Genomic DNA, 17,199 nt, shown 5'->3' with positions numbered 1-17,199 from the left:
TGAAAACGTTATCTTGCTAACGTCACCAGTTTCTATTGCTCATGCGCGTTGCTCAAAGCTTCGTTCGATTCAAGATGGCGGCAAGAAATGGATGTTTTGTCGTTTTCATCGTAATGTTTTCTCTGATTTCTGTATCTTGCTTTCCGGAATCCGGCATAAGGGACCTCCACTTAAATAAAGTGAGTGATAGTAGATTACTTTCATTAAATATTTTGCTGAGTTGTGCGTTTTTTGTATGAAAGTCAGAACACATAAACTTGATCACCTGATGTTTTACATTTTGCTGAATGCATATTTTTATTTTTGTTTTTAACATTGAATTTGCTTCCTTTTCATTTCTTTTTAGAAACACACGTATAGAACGTTTTCTAAAACAATGAACGAAGGATACACCGTTACAATAAAAGGTTTGCAATGTAACAAGCCATAAACAAAGTCTGTCTAATTTTATTATGGCCTCTAAATTATCTAATTTATTTTGCCAGGGGCGACGTTCGGAGCAAAAACTGGTTTTATTAGAAACTATGGTACAGATAATAGCATTATCGAAAGCCACTTCGTGAATCACGCCGAACTATTTCGAAATTATTTATATTCGTGTCGCAAACGGAGCGAGAAATTAAAGTCACAAGTTAAATGCAAGAAATTTGTTAAGGAAAGTAAAGGCAGCTCTGAGTAACGATTCATCCCTTTGGTCATTTTCTTTTTTATAGGACAATGCAGCAACTACACAGGACTGATACAGATAAACTGGAGGCTGGAAATATCACAGTGTGCAGAAATGTTTTCTTTTGTAAATGTATGAATATTTCCAGTTTTCCTTTCTTGTGTTGGCAATAAATTCTTGGGAAAAAAAAGAAAAATTTTTCCGGTGGATTTGTTTTATATGAGCAGACAGAATGTACAATAGGTCGTTTGCTTGATGACGTCATTTTACTACTATGACCAGAATCCTTTAGGGTTTTGCTTTCTTGTGCAAATTAAGGCTTTTGTTATTTAAACCGCTCTGGGATTACCAAATTTAAATATGAAAGAAAAAACGAAAAGGATTCTGGTCGTAGTAGTATATTTTTAGCAATTATTGTTAGCTCTGTTGTACATGTATAGTCAAAGCAATATTTTTTATTAATTGCTGCAAGGCCCAGGCAAATTAGGTGTTCTTGTGGTTTCTTGGGTATCCTATCACTATTTAGGCATCACAATCTGGATTTCCTGTCAAACCTTTACTAACGGCTACCTCTCCACAATGGCCACTTTTTTGGCGGACAGTCCATACATTGACTCTTGTTTCAAACACTTTACAATAGCCACCTCTCTACAGTGGCCACTTTTTTGGTGAACAGTCCATACATTAACTCTTGTTTAAACCTCTCTACATTAGCCACCTCTCCACAGTGGCCACTTTCTTCTGCCCCAAGGTGTCCGTTGTGGAGAGGTTCAACTGTGCGTCTGTCAGGATGATTTTTTAGCAGGAATGTCCAGGGTGATGTTAATACTGTTGCTGTAATGTTAATCCTTGAAGCCCCAATAACTACGTTAAAAAAAAAGCACTCTATTTGAGTGTCAAGTATTTAGCACGAAAGTGCTAATTGGGGACACTATATTTTACGTCTCCTAATGGAGACGGGACGGCCATTTTACGTGGTCATCCGAGCCACGCGAAGGTCCAGCCGCCTGCAGGGTAAAGGAAGTACCTTCATTTCTCAGTTATTTTTAAGACCCTGAGTATTGGTCCGGCCCCGGGAATCGAACCCACGACCTCCCGCTCTGCAGTCAAGCGCTCTACCAACTGAGCTAATCCTGCCGCGGTCAAAATTCTCCAGAGTGATGTCCATACATTTCCATGAAGAACTAGTTGAGAGAATTTCTTAAAAGATCAGAGCATTTTTCTTAGGTGATCATTTTACTAATTCCCACAACCTTTTCTCTTGATTGTGTATTGATATTGCTAAGGAGAAAATAGATGTTGGTCACTCTTGGGACTTTAAAGGGTTTTAAACTTTCTTTGCAGAATGATGACGCAGATGGTATGAAGAGGCTGTGGGATGTTTTTGCCAACCTCTCCCTAACAGGGGAAAACATAGTTTCTTGTACCCCTTCAATACATTTAGAGGTACTGTAAGCATCTTGAACAAAGACAATAGGGAGCTTAAGCAGTGACGACAGCAACAGCTATGAAAACATCACTTAAAAAGTGAATTTGCACTGCTTCAAACTTTACGATGCTTATTCTATCTTGTTTAATTCGTCAAATGTTGGCAAATTTTATCGGAGTGGAATATTAAAGGACTGCATCAAAATTCAGGAAAAGAAAAAGAAAGTCGTTGTCTTGTGTTCACGTCCTTTAACAACAAAAACAACAGTTTATTTTTACTACAGTAAACAACTAAAAAAAATTTACAAGAATATAATAATTATAAATAAATAAGTAGACAGTACGTATAGTAGTGGGACACCCAAAATAACTTAAAAGCTAAACTAGTTGGGTGACCGTAATTATGATAAATTGAAAACGTGAAAGTCAGGAAAGAGGCACAACAAATACATTGATACTTACTGGTACTTCGTACTTGGTACAAATACATTGTTACACAGTCGTGCAACAACAGCTAAGAAATGAACAAAAAAGCATGATGCAGGTGCAGAGTAGTTGTTTTGCTAATCTAAACCAATTGCCTTCTTGCTGTTCTTGTTGCCATAGAGAAACTTATGGGTGGAAAAGTACCAAAAAAATATATTAGCGCAAGGGAAAATTAAATGGGAAAAAAAATTTATGCAACTCAAAAGTTCCCCACCCCCACCCCCATACTGTACTAATGGTGCATCCCTAAGTAACAGAGGACTGGGATGGGGAAAGGTGTAATGGGTAGAGGGGTGAAGGTAGTGCGTTAAGTCTGGGTTCAGGGTGTAACAGGTCAACCATTTGCCTTTTGAGTGGGGGTGGGTGGGGGAGAGGGTGGGGTGATTTGGTTAAGGCAAGAATTTTTTCTCAAGGTTACTACTGTTTTTTTGCACTTTTCCTCTTTTTTGGTGCACAATAATGCATGACCTTTTAGTAATAATAGTTATTATCTTATGAACCAACATTGTTACATACACAATGGTTCTTTTTTTTTTTAAGGATGTGACGGACACAGTGGGTGAGCTGATACTTCCTGGAAGTGAAAGTGACGTGAGTATTGTAAGGAACTATTATGCGGTTAACAAAGTGAACAATTTTTAAGCATGTTTTTTATAATTTGTTAACATTTTCAAAGTTCAGTTAGGGGACCTTTTATAGGGATAACCTCACGGTCCACCTTTTCAAATATGTATCGTGTATCGTGTTTATGAGCAATGAAGTATTATTATTTCATTAAGTGAAGAAACTACTAGTATTTCAACTATTTTCCTTTGAAAAACTTACTCACTGGTAGTGGACTATGAAACATATTGAACCTGTACAGGAACTCTGTGCAGTGGTGTGAAAAATTGCTTGAAAAGGTAAGTACCAAGTAAGCTAGCACCTCAAGTAAGCAAAGCACCTCAGGTAGGTTAAGTATCTCAAGCAGGACAAGCTCCTCAAGTGAGCAAAGCACCTCAATAATTAGGTAAAGCATCTCAAGTAAGACATGCACTTCATGTAAGCAAAGCATCTTTAGTAAACCAAGGAGCTCAAGTGTTATAAAGGGAGACTATATGATGGCTTATCATTAAGTACTTACCTTGAAAAGCGTTGGGAACAAGACATCTGTTATTTGCATGATTGAACATCAAGTTGTTCAGTTTTTTTTGAAGATGAATTGTTCGATTAACATGTTACCGTATTTTAAAATTTTGATCCTAGACTGATGGACCTGAAGATAACAGTGAAGGAAATGATCAGGATGCCAGCAAGGAGAGTAAAAAGGCAAAGGAAAACAAAGATTCAACAGAAGAAAGTACAGCATCTTCAACAACAATCAAGGCTGTAAAAACTGTCTCAAGTAAAGCATCTACGGAGAAGGAAGCCACAGCAAAGGATACACCAGCAAGTAATAAGGTCTCTGCATCCGAACCTACAAAACTTAGAAGTACTCAGGAGACAACCGACTCTGAAGGCAACAAAGTTGGTCGGCGAAGAAGAGGAAGAAGAAGAAGAGAGAGTGAGGTGAATTCACACTTTAACTCTTAAGAGTGGCCAGCATCAAATTTCTGTTTACTTGTCACTGCTTAATTAAACATAACTAACTAACAATGAATGAGCAAGACATTTGCATATCGAAGTGCCAACAAAAATGTGTTCCTTCACTTCAAGTATTTACAAGTTAAATATTATAGAGCTTTTGGTTACTTAAGCCCTGATCACTACGTAATCATGACTGACATGGTGTGGGTTGAAAGCTAGACCTAACTTAAGTGTTGGTCATTGGACCCAGGCACTTATATTTCATAATAAAGAGATTTCCCCAAACAGATGGTAACTGGAATCTACCACTGTTCCAGTTTAAGGTACTTCTTGATTTATATCACTTGGCTCTGACATCACTCTCCAAACAGTCATCCTTCCCCATCAATCTATTTTAACTGCTCAAACATTATGTTTGGGGTTTTACCTAAGTTTGTTGTGCTATTTTTTGTTGTTGTCCTTGGTCATATAATGTATGAGATTAATGATCAGTGAATGGTTCTTTTGATGAAACAGGAACGTGAAAAAACAACTCAAAAAGAAGGCACAATGTCTACAACAAAGGCATCAAAAAAGGGAGAGGCAGGGAAAAAATCTAGTGATGATAAAAAGGTAAAAGAATCAAGATTGTTTTGGATGAAGTCAGGGCTGATTGTAGAGGCAGTGGGCCAGGGATTTTGTCTCCTAGGGTTTGTCTCTCGAAAGTTCTGGTAACTTACTGCGCCCAAAATCAAATATTCAAATCAAAACCTGTTGAATAGTATCATGGTTCTTAGCTCACAAAACAGTCAATTTTGTTTCGTTAACTGGTAGTTTCATTGTATCATTTTCAAATTTATTATATTTCTTGAATGTACACATGGCAAACTTTGCACAGCTTTCTGGGCCTGAAAACCCATCAGGACTTGATCAAGAAACAGGGCTAAGAATAGAAATGACAAGGGGAAAACAGACATTTTCCTTCTGTATTTTTGCCTATGGGCAAAGTCCTCCATCATGGCCCTTAGTAATGGCTACATCTTGTACTGCTAACCACATATCCTAGGAAAATTGTCAAAGAAAAAACTGTGCCTGAGTGGTTTGAAGAAAACCATGGGGTTCAAAAGTAAGTTTCAACCTGGCAGGAGGCATTTAATTAACAGAAATCTTTCTACACTAGTATAAAATTCAAAAAAAAAATTACTTCACAATTTTATTTTTTAAAATTGCTTTCAAACCTAGACTTTCTTATACCTGTTAAGCACTGGCTTACAGAAAATAAAGAAGAGATGATTTTTTTCCCCCTGTATCTTTATTACTCTTGATTTCTTTCCTAACAGGTAGAAAATCGCATTTGTGTCACCAAACATGATGGTGTTTATCTGCTCATAGTGAATGCCTATACATTGGATAAAGATGAAAATCCAAACAAAGAAGATTTTAAACTGAGTTGTAAGTAACAAAAACTCCATCAATGGTCCACATTACATGAAGTAAAGATGTGAGGCCAAACCTCACATCTTAACATTATAATGCTGCTCACTGTAAACAGAATCAAGGCATGTTGCACAGGCTATTAAAGTGAGTCATTACAGGTTCAGTCCCCAATTAAAGCAAGGAATCAAGAAAGTTGGACCTCGTACTGACTCTGTAGCAAAAAAATGGCTGGCCCACACTGCATGTGGCAAGGCAATACTGTCACTGATACAATCAAGGAAATCCAACAGAGATGGCATCCTTGATGAGTACTTTGTGCAAAATAATGGACTCGTTTTTTCTTGCCAGATTTATTATATTAAACACCTGATACATGTATTTATTTTTTTTCCCCATGCAGTACATGTCGAGATGAAAGGAAGGCATGGATACCTCTCAGCTTCTGATTGGCCTCTTTATCCGGTAATGATGCTGTAGTTTTATTTTAAGTTATGTATTCAAATATTTCATTTTGTTCGTTTCTCATTGGTGAGAGATACAACAATTCAATCATATTGTGTCAGAGCTGCCATTGAGGGTTGTAACGCATAACACTTGTTGTGGCTGAGCTCACTTGATGTTAGAGTTGATAAAAGTGGAAAGCTTAAGATTCCACTATATAATTTTGTGAGAAGTTAAGGGTCCAAACTTAATGACAGCCCTGTGGGTAATTTGCTGGTTTGTTATTGTCCAGTGTAGACTTAAGGATATAAGTCACTGAAATATGGATGTAACAGCTGGAAATTAAATGGAGGCCGTCATGAACACAGATGAATAACTATTGTTTTGGTGTATTGTTTTTCTAGTTTTATGGTGTCATGTCGCTGCTTTATGTTTTCTACGGTGTGGTGTGGCTTATTGTGTCTGCATGCCAGTGGAGGGATTTGCTGAGGATACAGGTAATAAAATGCTCTTATTGAATGTTTCCTAAGGACCAATTAAGCTGTTTCTACTCCTGCTACACATGATTTACACTGTAGTGCTGAGCAATTTTTAAGTCTGAGAACAAAATCATGTGCTGTGACCATTCAAATGAAACGTCTTTTTCAGTGCTTTTTATGGTTATGTTTGTTTCTGTTTTTGTTTTCTTTGTTTGTTTTTTTTTTGAAAAACTTTTATGTTAGCTCTGCCATTTTCTCACTTTTAATGTCATCATCCTTTTCACTGAAAAGAGGTTTCAGAGCTAAAAATGAATTTGGAACTGTTGCTAGTCATGTTGACCAGCCAAGGAAGTTTTAGTTCAGTCACCAGTGTTCTCCCTAAATTTTAGCTCAGCAGGTAAGGGACCATTTATGGATGGTAAGGCAAAAAATATATACTTTTCTAAGAGGGGGGGAGGGGGGGCAGTGGAGTGAGGGACATGGACCCGCCCTCACTGGGAAATTTTTTATTCCCATATTTTAAGACCTATTTTACGCAAATCTGCTGTCTTTATCTTTAGACAACAAATGAAAACGTTTGATTCCAATGATTTTACTATGTCTTTAATGTCCTCTTTCCAAAATGCATGTCCCTAAAAAGGAAAGCTGCATATACAGTACTAGTACAGAACCAAAATTATGCACGTGCAAAAAGTGGCGTAAGAAGTTGCTGCGCCGCAAGAACATGCAAACCACCGCAAGAAGTGAAAGTGCCGTATTTTTGCGGACCCTTTGTGTTTTACCCGCAAGAACTTTGAAACAAAAGAAGTCAAAAATCTTCACCGCAAGACACTAGAAAATTACCGCAAGCCTCGAGAAGGCACATGAAGTTCTTTATAAGTGTTAACCTGAAAGAAGTTTGTAGTGTTTGTCGCCTTTTTGTTACAATACCGTTTTGTAGCGTTGATACTTATTCACTCTGTGGCAGCAAAAGGTAATCATGAAAGGACACACGTAAAAAGTTGCCTGGGAAAGCGAACAGCTTTCTCTGCTTTTTCTGCAAAGTGAACACTTCAATTGTTCAGCTTTTCCAGAGTTAGATAAAGCATGTGAGGCATTTGTTTAACAAAAAGATCTGTAGTTTCGAACATTTCGATTATTTGGATCATTTCATAGTACAATACCATAGTCTCGGCAAAACAAACCAAAGGCGTTGAATTTCTGCCCACAAGAAAACATGGGAATTATTATTACTTTATTGCGCTAATTTGAAAGAGCCTTTAGTGTTAATATTCCTTACTTTACTTTAGCATGTTTTTTTTTCCGAGAGCGCTTTAAGTTGACACAGTTGCATGTGCGGTCTCAAATTACACGGCTCTTTTGCGAAACATACTACGATCGTTCCTTATTTTTTGAAGCGCTGCTTTTTTTGTCAAAATTGTACACATTTCCTCGCTTAAAAGATTACCTTTGCACAAGATAATTTTAAGAAATTCTTCTGGTTAAATTTATAACCGCAAAAAAAGTTCTTGCGTCTTGCTGGATTCAAGCGCAAGCGCCCTGCAAAAAGCCGCACGAAGTTGCCAGCTTGCGGACGCAAAAAGACGTTCCTGCACGTGCATTATTTTTTGGCTGTACGTTTTGTACTTAGGTAGCTATACTTTTCCATATATTCATTCATTTTCTTGTGAGGATCGGATCGGATCACAACTTGCATATTTCAGGCGGTAAGAAGTGTTGCTTCAGGCGGTAAATTTTACCGGTTACCGCCTGATAAGGAGAAGACTGAGTCACATCTCTTATCTGACCAGTCAAAATGTTAAAAATGACACGATAATAACTTGACCATACTAGATTAACAAGCAAAAACATAAAGTGAAAAAAGTTGCTTGTCCTTTTGAAAATTAATAGTGTGAAAATGTATTTTTTTTAACTGGTTGCCTATTTAAGCGTCCGGTCAAAATGACCGGCACGCAAAAGTTTGCGTAGACAAATAGTCATCTTGGCCAGATGTTATTCTTTGACCAACCATTGTTTTAAACCCCGGGTCTTCTAGGAGGTCAGGCCGATATTGTAAATGACCAGAGATATTCCCTGGTATAGTTATTCCAGGGAAATAATTATTATGACTAGCATACCGTAAAATTCCGAAAATAAGCCCTTCCATGTATAGGCCCCTCCAAATATAAGCCCCCCAAACCGGTAACGCAAAAAACCGTCCATTAAATCGCCCCTCCAAATATAAGCCCCCCTGGGGGCTTGTACTTGGAAAATTGCCCTCAGATACAAAGTAAAACAAAGCAAAAATGGTAAATTTACTTCCAACTATAAGGCTAGCCCAATCAATTTTGAAACACAAATTTCCCTCCGTAGATAAGCCCCTCCGAATATAAGCCCTTCCAAAAATAAGCCCCTCAAAAAGGGCCTTTGAAAAATATAAGCCCCGGGGCTTATTTTCGGAATTTTACGGTATTTGAAAGAAAGGTCAATTTTCCCAACCAAAGTCCAGCCAGAATGAAATATGAATGCCATGGAAAACCCTTGTGTTTGTAAAATTAACCTTCCAAGCACATGACAATGTTATTACTGAGATTAATGGTGACTCTACATATTATTGAAAATTTCAGTTTTGGATTGGAGGTGTCATTGCATTGGGTAGGTTATTATCTTATAAAGTACTTTAAAGCTGTTTTATTGTTGTTTCTAATTCATGCATCACATTGTGAAAGTTTTTTTTGTGCATTATTGAAAAGACATTTTGTACAATAATATACAATTTGAATACCGTAACAGCCAGGAATTTCATTTAAGGCTTAGGTATGGGAAAAATTTAGCCAACATCAACACACAATGAGATTTTGGAGACTTGAAGTTCAAGAGATTAGGGTTCCAGCTGTATCTGGAATAGCCATCTATGTGGTTTTTCTAACAATACCTCTCTTTTAGGTATGCTGGAGAAAGCTGTGTTCTTCTCTGAGTACAACAACATTAACATAACTGGTGAAACAAGTACGTCATAGAACTGTCTTGTCTTCTTTGAGACTTTGAAATTTTTTATTTCCACCACACACTGTGCAACTTTCTGTCTCAAGGCTCAGAGGTTGAATGCATAATATGTCACCATTAATGTAGGTATCAATGTTTGGATGGAGCGGGGAGGGGATACAGGCATAGTTGTAGCATTTGATTTTTCTTTTCTTTCTTTTTTTTGCAATTTTTTGGTCAAATTCTTAACCCTTGGGACTAGAAAATAGTTCAAGTTGATAAAATATCCCATTCTGGGAATAATGAGATCACAGTTTAGGGCGAACTTTGAGGTTAAAATCTCTAGAAAGGGGACAAAGAAAGTGTCCAAATGCCACTCCTATGCCTGTACACCAGGATGATACCTGTATAATGAATCTGTGAGTGAAAGAGTAAACATAGTTTTCTCACATTTTATTGTATAACCATTTACCTGTTTAATTGGCAGATCCGGCTTTAACCATCTTTGCTGAGCTTGTATCCTGTGTGAAAAGGACACTGGCCCGTATCTTGGTGATTATTGTCAGTATGGGCTTTGGCATTGTGAAGTAAGCATCATAACTCCACCACGTTTTCATTAAGCTGTCATTATAACAAAATTAATAGACATACGTATGGATAGATTGAAACATGGATTAGCCTTTAATTTCATGTTCACTTTTCCTATTTTTTGCAGACCCAGACTTGGCACAGCTCTCCACCGGGTTTTGGGTGTGGGTGGTTTGTACTTTATTCTTGCCGCAGTAGAGGGTTGCTTTAGATCTCTTCATGTAAGTACAGACTAAAATCTCCTTCAGGATTAGATTAGTCAGGTTAACACTCAATATTGTAGAGAGGGAGGTCATGGGTTAAATTGCCAGGACTGGGCCAATACTCAGGGTCTTAAAACAACTGAGAAATGAAGGTACAGCCTTTGCCCTGCAAATGGCTAGACCTTCCTTTGGTTCATATGAAAAATGGCCATCCCATTTACAGTAATTGTTTACGGTGGGAGATGTAAAAATAGTGTCTCCACACTTTTGTGCTAAATACATTGCCACCCAAATATAACTTGCTTTTTTTCATGCACTAAGATACTCTCAAACTTTTATAGAGGCGTGAAGTCTATTTGTCCTTGCTATTTTACATTTTTCTTACCTATAGCCACAGGCTTGCAGTTTCTCTTTTTAGTTGCTTGGAGGTTGAGAGAATAAGACAATAGTGACATAAACACCAAAGATTTAAAGTCTTCATTTTTTGGCAATTTCTTTCTACCATAAGAAATAATTTATACAGAGAATTGTAAGGAGAATATTGATGATGATATTCCCTTTCCAGCCCAAGTCAGACCCTGGCAGACAACAGCTCATCGCCAGCATCCCATTGGCTGTTCTTGATGCTTCCATCTGTTGGTGGATTTTCATGTCGCTGGTACAGACCACAAGAACTCTTCGGATCCGACGCAACCTGGTCAAACTTTCCCTGTACCGACATTTCACTAACACTCTCATTTTTGCTGTTCTCGGTAAGCTTGGGAAAGGAACACACTTCCCCCCACCCCTCCCTCCAACAGGCACAAAGAGACCCCTGCTTGGGGGGGGGGGGGGAGAGGAGGGTCACATTTAGCTCCTTCATCCTTGCTAGAGGTTCCAGCAATTAACACAGTAAACTCACCAATATCCACAATCTGAACACCATGTACATGGTACCAAGCTGCAAGATTTGCTCTGAACTAAACAATTTATTGGGTTTATATTTGGCACACATCAAGCTTGTTGACAAGAGTTTATAACTTGATTTGTTTTTCAATTCTGACCACAAGCTGTCAGCTTGTTAGTAAAATTTGATGTACATCTTATTTTGTAGCATCTGTGGCTTATATGATCTGGTCCATCAAGACTCACAGATTTGCCAAGGATGGTTGTATCACAGTAAGTTTCTTAAACTCTTTAAGCCCTACATACGGTACCAAATCTCCAGACTAATCTCAATTCCTTAAAGAATAATTGAGAGAATTTGAAAGCATTTCCCTTTTGATGGTCATTTTCTTAACTCTCTTTACGTTTTCTCTTGATTATGTATGAATATTGTTAAGAGGAAATTGGTGTTAAGCAAGCAAAAGTAAATGATAAGATTTAACTACAGTTCCATTCACTGGAATCAATTTTTACTTTTCTTTCCTTTTTTTTCCAGGACTGGTCCGAGCTATGGTTGGATGAAGCTTTCTGGCATTTCTTGTTTTCAATTGTTTTGTTAGTGATCATGGTTTTGTGGCGACCTACAGCAAATAACCAGAGGTATACGACAGCCGTTTGTTTTAAGAGAATCTTTGTTTACATGTACGTAATCTGTTTTTGTTTGTTTTTTGGCCAGAAATGCTCAGAGAAGGCAATGCATGCTATAAATTGTATGTAAGCATTATCCATGTTTTTACAGATACGCCTTTACTCCTATCGTTGACTTTGGTGATGATGACGAGGATGATGATAACATGACTTTGTCAGATGCATTTGGTGAGTTTTACCATTCTTTAAAACTTTCAACTCTGATTGTAGTCAATTTTAAAAAATTCACAACAATTCCAAATTTTCTTTCCGCCATAACTTGGTCTGTCTAGAAAGGAAAGGGCTGATCTGACTGCGTCTTAAGGCCCTAGCAAAAGTGAAGTCATTATAGAGCGGTTTTCATTTGAGTGTCGAAAAGTAATTGGTTTTGCACTTTCTACACGATGCGATTGGCTTAAAAGATTCGCGCCACCTTTTCATCCAATCAGAAGTAAAACCAAAGCCAATTGTGACGCGCTCGCATGCATTTTCCCGCGCTTTGCGTCAGCCACATGTAATTACTTCGAGTTTTGATTGGTTCAATGTATTGTCTGTGTCCTATGTGATTGGCCAGAGTAATTACTTTGGTTTTGGTTTACGACACTCAAACGAAAACCACTCTATTTGTCGATTTACGTTTTCTCAAAACTTTCTGTAACTTGCGTTTCGGTTCGGCTGTTTCCTTGTCTTTTGCAGATGGCATGAAGATGAGAAACGTTAAGAACGTTCCAGAAGTATTCATTAATGGAGAATCCAAAAGAAAGAACAAACCAGTAAGTTAATCGTGTCAACTCTACAGTGCGTCATTAATTTTTTTCTGTGGCACAAAGCCAATGCGAAAGGGAGTAATTTTTGTTTTTATTGTTCCGAAGGAAGATGACCTGAAATGGGTTGAAGAGAACATTCCTAGCTCTGCTGCCGATGCGTAAGTAATTCTGTTTTTAAGGAGAATTGTTAGTTAGGATTGATAATCCTCTAGTACAGCGGACCAAGTTCTTGTACGTGGTACCTTGGGAGCAGAGGTTTTTCTCTTGCATGGCTTCTAGCGTTTACGAAGTCGTTCGCGTCGCATGTCAGTCGAAACCAACTACACGACTGACAAGCGATGCGAACGACTTTGGAAACGCTAAAAGCCATGCAAGAATAGAAACCTCTGTTAAGAGGGTAAGTGCTTGGTTAAGCTGTGGCCAAGTGGGTGTTCTGTGGTTACTAAAAGCTCTTCTTTTTTTTTTCCACTCAGGGTTTTACCAAGTGTTCTGGACTCTGACGAGGTAAGATAGTATACTCACCAACCCGTTCTTTTTATTTTTGCCTACAACTGGTCAATTTGAAAGCGAGTTTTGCAAGATTTTTACTTTTGGTAAGTGTAAACCATTGAACTGTATTATATGCATTCATTTTCCTCCTAGGAACTTATGACTACAAAGTTTGAGATGTCGAAAATGGAATGAGAGGGAGATTTAACATAGATACAAATGGTATGTTTGGTATTCTTTTTCGTGTTTAGGTAATCATGCTTTTGAGTAGGGAGCTTAGCAACGTAGAAAGCGACAGCAACGAGAACGTCTAAAACGCAATAGGTTTTATGAACAAAACAACAATTTTGCACGTGCATCACACGTTTTCATCGACACATTTCTCTTCCGTTCCCTCGACGGCTGACTTTTGAATTCTCCAATACAACAACTTATAAAGGACGTTAAAATATAACAGCAAATTTTTGTTTCGTTTTCTCAACCTGGGAATGTTCTTTAAGGATTGAATTCCAAGAAAACTTACCTTTAGTTGGCCACTTTAGAAACGCCGGGAGAAGAAAACTCAGCCGAGTTAACTTTTGCAAAGACCTCTGGGACTGTTTTAGGATAGGTAAAAAAACTGGCCAATAGGGAGTACGGCAGCGAAAACGTCACTTTTAAAATGAATTCGCGTTTTTTCAAACTTTGCCGCGCTTATTCCAGATTGCTGAAAATGTCAAATGAAGGCGAATTTCCCTGGAGTTGATTTCTTGGGGACCACACTCAAATTTTGAAAGAGAAAGAAAAATTCGTTGTCGCTTGTTTACGTCCTCCATAAAACGTGAAATTAGGGATTTTCACGCCGTAGTCGCAGTGACGCAAAGAAATGTACAAAAAAGTGTGCTGCACGTGCAAAGTTGTTGTTTTGCTAATTAAACCTATTGTTTGTTTGACGTTCTCACTGCTGTCGCCGTCACATTTCGGCTCTAGTTTACTTCTCGTGTCCAAAGTGGCATGTTGAGTGACCTTCAATATGCAACGAAGTCTGGAAAGACATCGTCTTTGTTCAGCCTTCAAATTTGGTGGTAATGACTGTCTGTTTATTTTCAGGTTAACAAGCAAATTGCCGTTTTATTGACTACTGATGCGTGGCTTTATGTTAACTCATATTACGCGCTGTCCTGTTGCGGACACGTACATTTGTTTTCGTAGTTATGGTAGCAAACACTGCTTTTATCGTTACTCCACTGAACCCTACATTTGGCCCCCTTAAGTGTGAAAGCTTGTAATGAAAGGAGGCTTTTCAGAAAGTATTAAAAACCGAGCTATTTCTTTTACATTTTCAATATCTATCAAACCAGTATTAAAGGGTTCGAAAAGAAAGGAAGAGAAGGCAAAGGAAATATAACTGTGGCAAAAAGAAGTATTATATCTTGCTCTTGTTTCTGTATGTCGGTAAACCACATAATTCAACTCGCATTAGTTCGTAGTTTAAATACTAGCTCACAACTTCATGGGCACGACGACTTGCAATATTAAAATAATGTTTTCCTTTATACAAATCTTAAAAGAAATTCAGGAGTTATCTAGAAAAAATGCAAAATATATGTTATAAACAGCTATGTAAAGTATCGCTGTTATTTTGCTTCCACGTTTTAAATTGATTTCTTTCATAAAATGCGCTGCTTCTTACCATTGTTTTCTCGCATCGTAAATGTGGCAAGGTGATCAGGGGCGGATCCAGGATTTTTCTTAGGAGGGGGTGCACCACTAACTGACCGATGACGTGAAAAATTTTAAAAGCGAATACGAAGAAGAGGGCTTTTGACTAGGAAATAACATAATGTGAACTGCTGAGAATACATATCAAACGATAGAGCAGATTTTGTATGTCTGTCAAGCGACTGCACAGTGTTAATTAGAAAGCGGCCGCAGGTCATCCCAGGGGGGGGGGGGGGGTGCGCACCCCCTGCACCCTCCCCCTGGATCCGCCGCTGGCGATAATGACAAGTAACTTAAACAGCTACTTTCCTACCTAATTTTATTCAAAGTAAATTAAAATTATTTATATTAAAAAACAAAACGCGCTTTGCACATACAGTGACAATAATCAGGTCAGTAAAAAGTGAGTTGGAAATTTTCTCTCTTTTCTGGGGCTACCTTGCAGCTGTCGGGATTTATTGGGAAAAGCCCGAACACAAAAGAAGTTCGACATACAGGGGTCTCATTAAATTAGAGGTTCCGAAGAGCTGCAAGTGTAGTAATTTCTACAAAAACGCTATTTGTAAATAGCTTAAGTAGCTGTTTGTTAGCAACATAGTAGGTTGAGTTTTGCTATTTTATGAGTATAGTTTCTTTCCCAAGAGTAACCAAAATCTAATAAACAGTACCACAGGAAAGTACTGCTCAGTAGCTTTAATATGACACGTCACACTGCAGGTAGCCTGTTCACAGATCCTCCATTTTCTCTTCAAAATTCGTCGAGCGCGGGTGATAAAATAGAAATAAGAAAATATTGACCGCCAGCGCAAGGGGGTCCACGTGCTCGCTTCGCTCGCCGATGTTTTCCAAAAGAACGAAAAGAAAAATAAAGCAACGTGTGTGTACAGGCTACACTGCAGGACTTCATCCACAGAGTTGAAACCACTTTGATTTGAATAGTAACTTTTGCCAAAACAAAATTATGTTCAGAATACAACATTGCCCTTTTTATTGATTCTGGGAGTTAGAGGGTTAACAAGTAATAACAAAATGGATTTTTGAACTAATTTGTCAAAAATAACCAGTTTCATGAAACCTTCTGGTAATCTGGAACTCGGTTCTTTAGATTCCTTGACGTTGAGCAAGCTTGAACAGTGTTCTCCAAATTAACAATGTAATATTTATACTTCGTTGTAACGTTATTTGTGGGCTCAGAAATTGAAAATAAATATTGTTTAAATGGCAAAAGTCTGTTTTATCAGAGCGTGTTGCTCTTTAGCCTGAGACCAGCTCCTTAGGGAGGAAAAATGGCGAATAACGGGGAAAGCGCGAAGAAGAGGCGACGGAACCAAGTGACCCTTGCCACCCGATTGTCTTCGCCCCATCAATCACCATTTTTCTCCACCAGGGATTTCCTAGTCCCTCGCTTGCCTTTTTTCCCCACCAATGAGCCCGTGGTACCAGGGTGGGGTAGGTGCGTGGCGTAACGGTTATGTATTGGTTGGACGTTTCTTGTAAGCGAGAGAGATGTGTATGGCTATGTAGGGCGATGTAGAGCTATGTACGGCTATGTAGGGCAATTTAGAGCTATGTAGGGCCATGTAGGGATGTGTATGGCTGTGTACGGCTATGTAGGGCAATGTAGAGCTATGTACGGCTATGTAGGGCAATGTAGAGCTATGTAGGGCCATGTAGGGTTGTGTACGGCTATGTAGGGCAATGTAGAGCTATGTAGGGCAATGTAGGGTTGTGTATGGCTGTGCACGGCTATGTAGGGCAATGTAGAGCTATGTACGGCGATGTAGGGCCATGTAGGGATGTTTATGGCTGTGTAGGGCAATGTTGAGCCATGTACGGCAATGTAGGGCTATGTAGAGCTAAGTACGGCAATGTAGGGATGTGTATGGCTATGTAGAGCTATGTGGGGCTATGTAGAGCTGTAGAAGTTAATGTAGCGTCTCACTTAGAAGAAACGTCAAACCACTATATGATATCTACGCAAGCTGGTAGCGCTTGCAGTCACGGGATGTACGTGTTTTCGTTTAATCTTATCCTTGGTTTTAATTTCATTTTCGTTTGGGTTTGGCTGTGGTTATGTATGGCAATGACCAAGGAAAACAAAATTAATCCAGGTGAAATTTAACAAAGACCGCCAGATGCAAAGAGTCATTATACGTTTCTGGGAAACTGCCCACCTACCCCTCCCCTAAGGGAACATTTTGCCCTAAGTTTTAGGGGAGGGCTATGTGGGCAGTTTCCCATAAACGTCTACTACCTACTACACTCAATTACTAGCCGCTGTTCGGAAAAATGAGACTTAAATTTATCACATTTATGCATTAAATAAATTAAGGTAAATTCATGCATTCAATAACTAACTTAAATTTTATATTGCGTAATTGTATGCAAATTTATGTATGAAATAACTAGATGTTATGCATGAATTAATTCAATGAAGTCAACAACCTCTGTTA

At 38.4% G+C, this 17,199-nt stretch overlaps 1 protein-coding gene across 1 annotated transcript; it reads left to right on the top strand.

Annotated features, from left to right (window-relative positions):
- The first annotated feature begins 32 nt into the window (after positions 1-32).
- On the top strand, positions 33-15,973 carry LOC140925188 (transmembrane protein 87A-like). Its single transcript, XM_073375154.1, has 23 exons — positions 33-179; positions 347-407; positions 714-799; positions 2,012-2,113; positions 3,122-3,172; positions 3,827-4,129; positions 4,664-4,759; positions 5,467-5,578; positions 5,964-6,025; positions 6,409-6,501; positions 9,090-9,117; positions 9,409-9,471; positions 9,935-10,034; positions 10,163-10,256; positions 10,804-10,990; positions 11,332-11,396; positions 11,659-11,762; positions 11,902-11,978; positions 12,486-12,562; positions 12,662-12,714; positions 13,030-13,060; positions 13,199-13,267; positions 14,135-15,973. The coding sequence occupies exons 1-22, from the start codon at positions 42-44 to the stop codon at positions 13,238-13,240; spliced, it is 2,025 nt and encodes a 674-aa protein (XP_073231255.1). The 5' UTR covers positions 33-41; the 3' UTR covers positions 13,241-13,267; positions 14,135-15,973.
- The last annotated feature ends 1,226 nt before the right edge of the window (positions 15,974-17,199 follow it).

Source organism: Porites lutea, chromosome 14 (assembly GCF_958299795.1).
Source record: "Porites lutea chromosome 14, jaPorLute2.1, whole genome shotgun sequence".
Lineage (NCBI taxonomy): Eukaryota > Metazoa > Cnidaria > Anthozoa > Scleractinia > Poritidae > Porites > Porites lutea.
The sequence above is the reverse complement of the archived record's forward strand: the minus strand, read 5'-3'. Positions and strand labels throughout refer to the sequence as shown.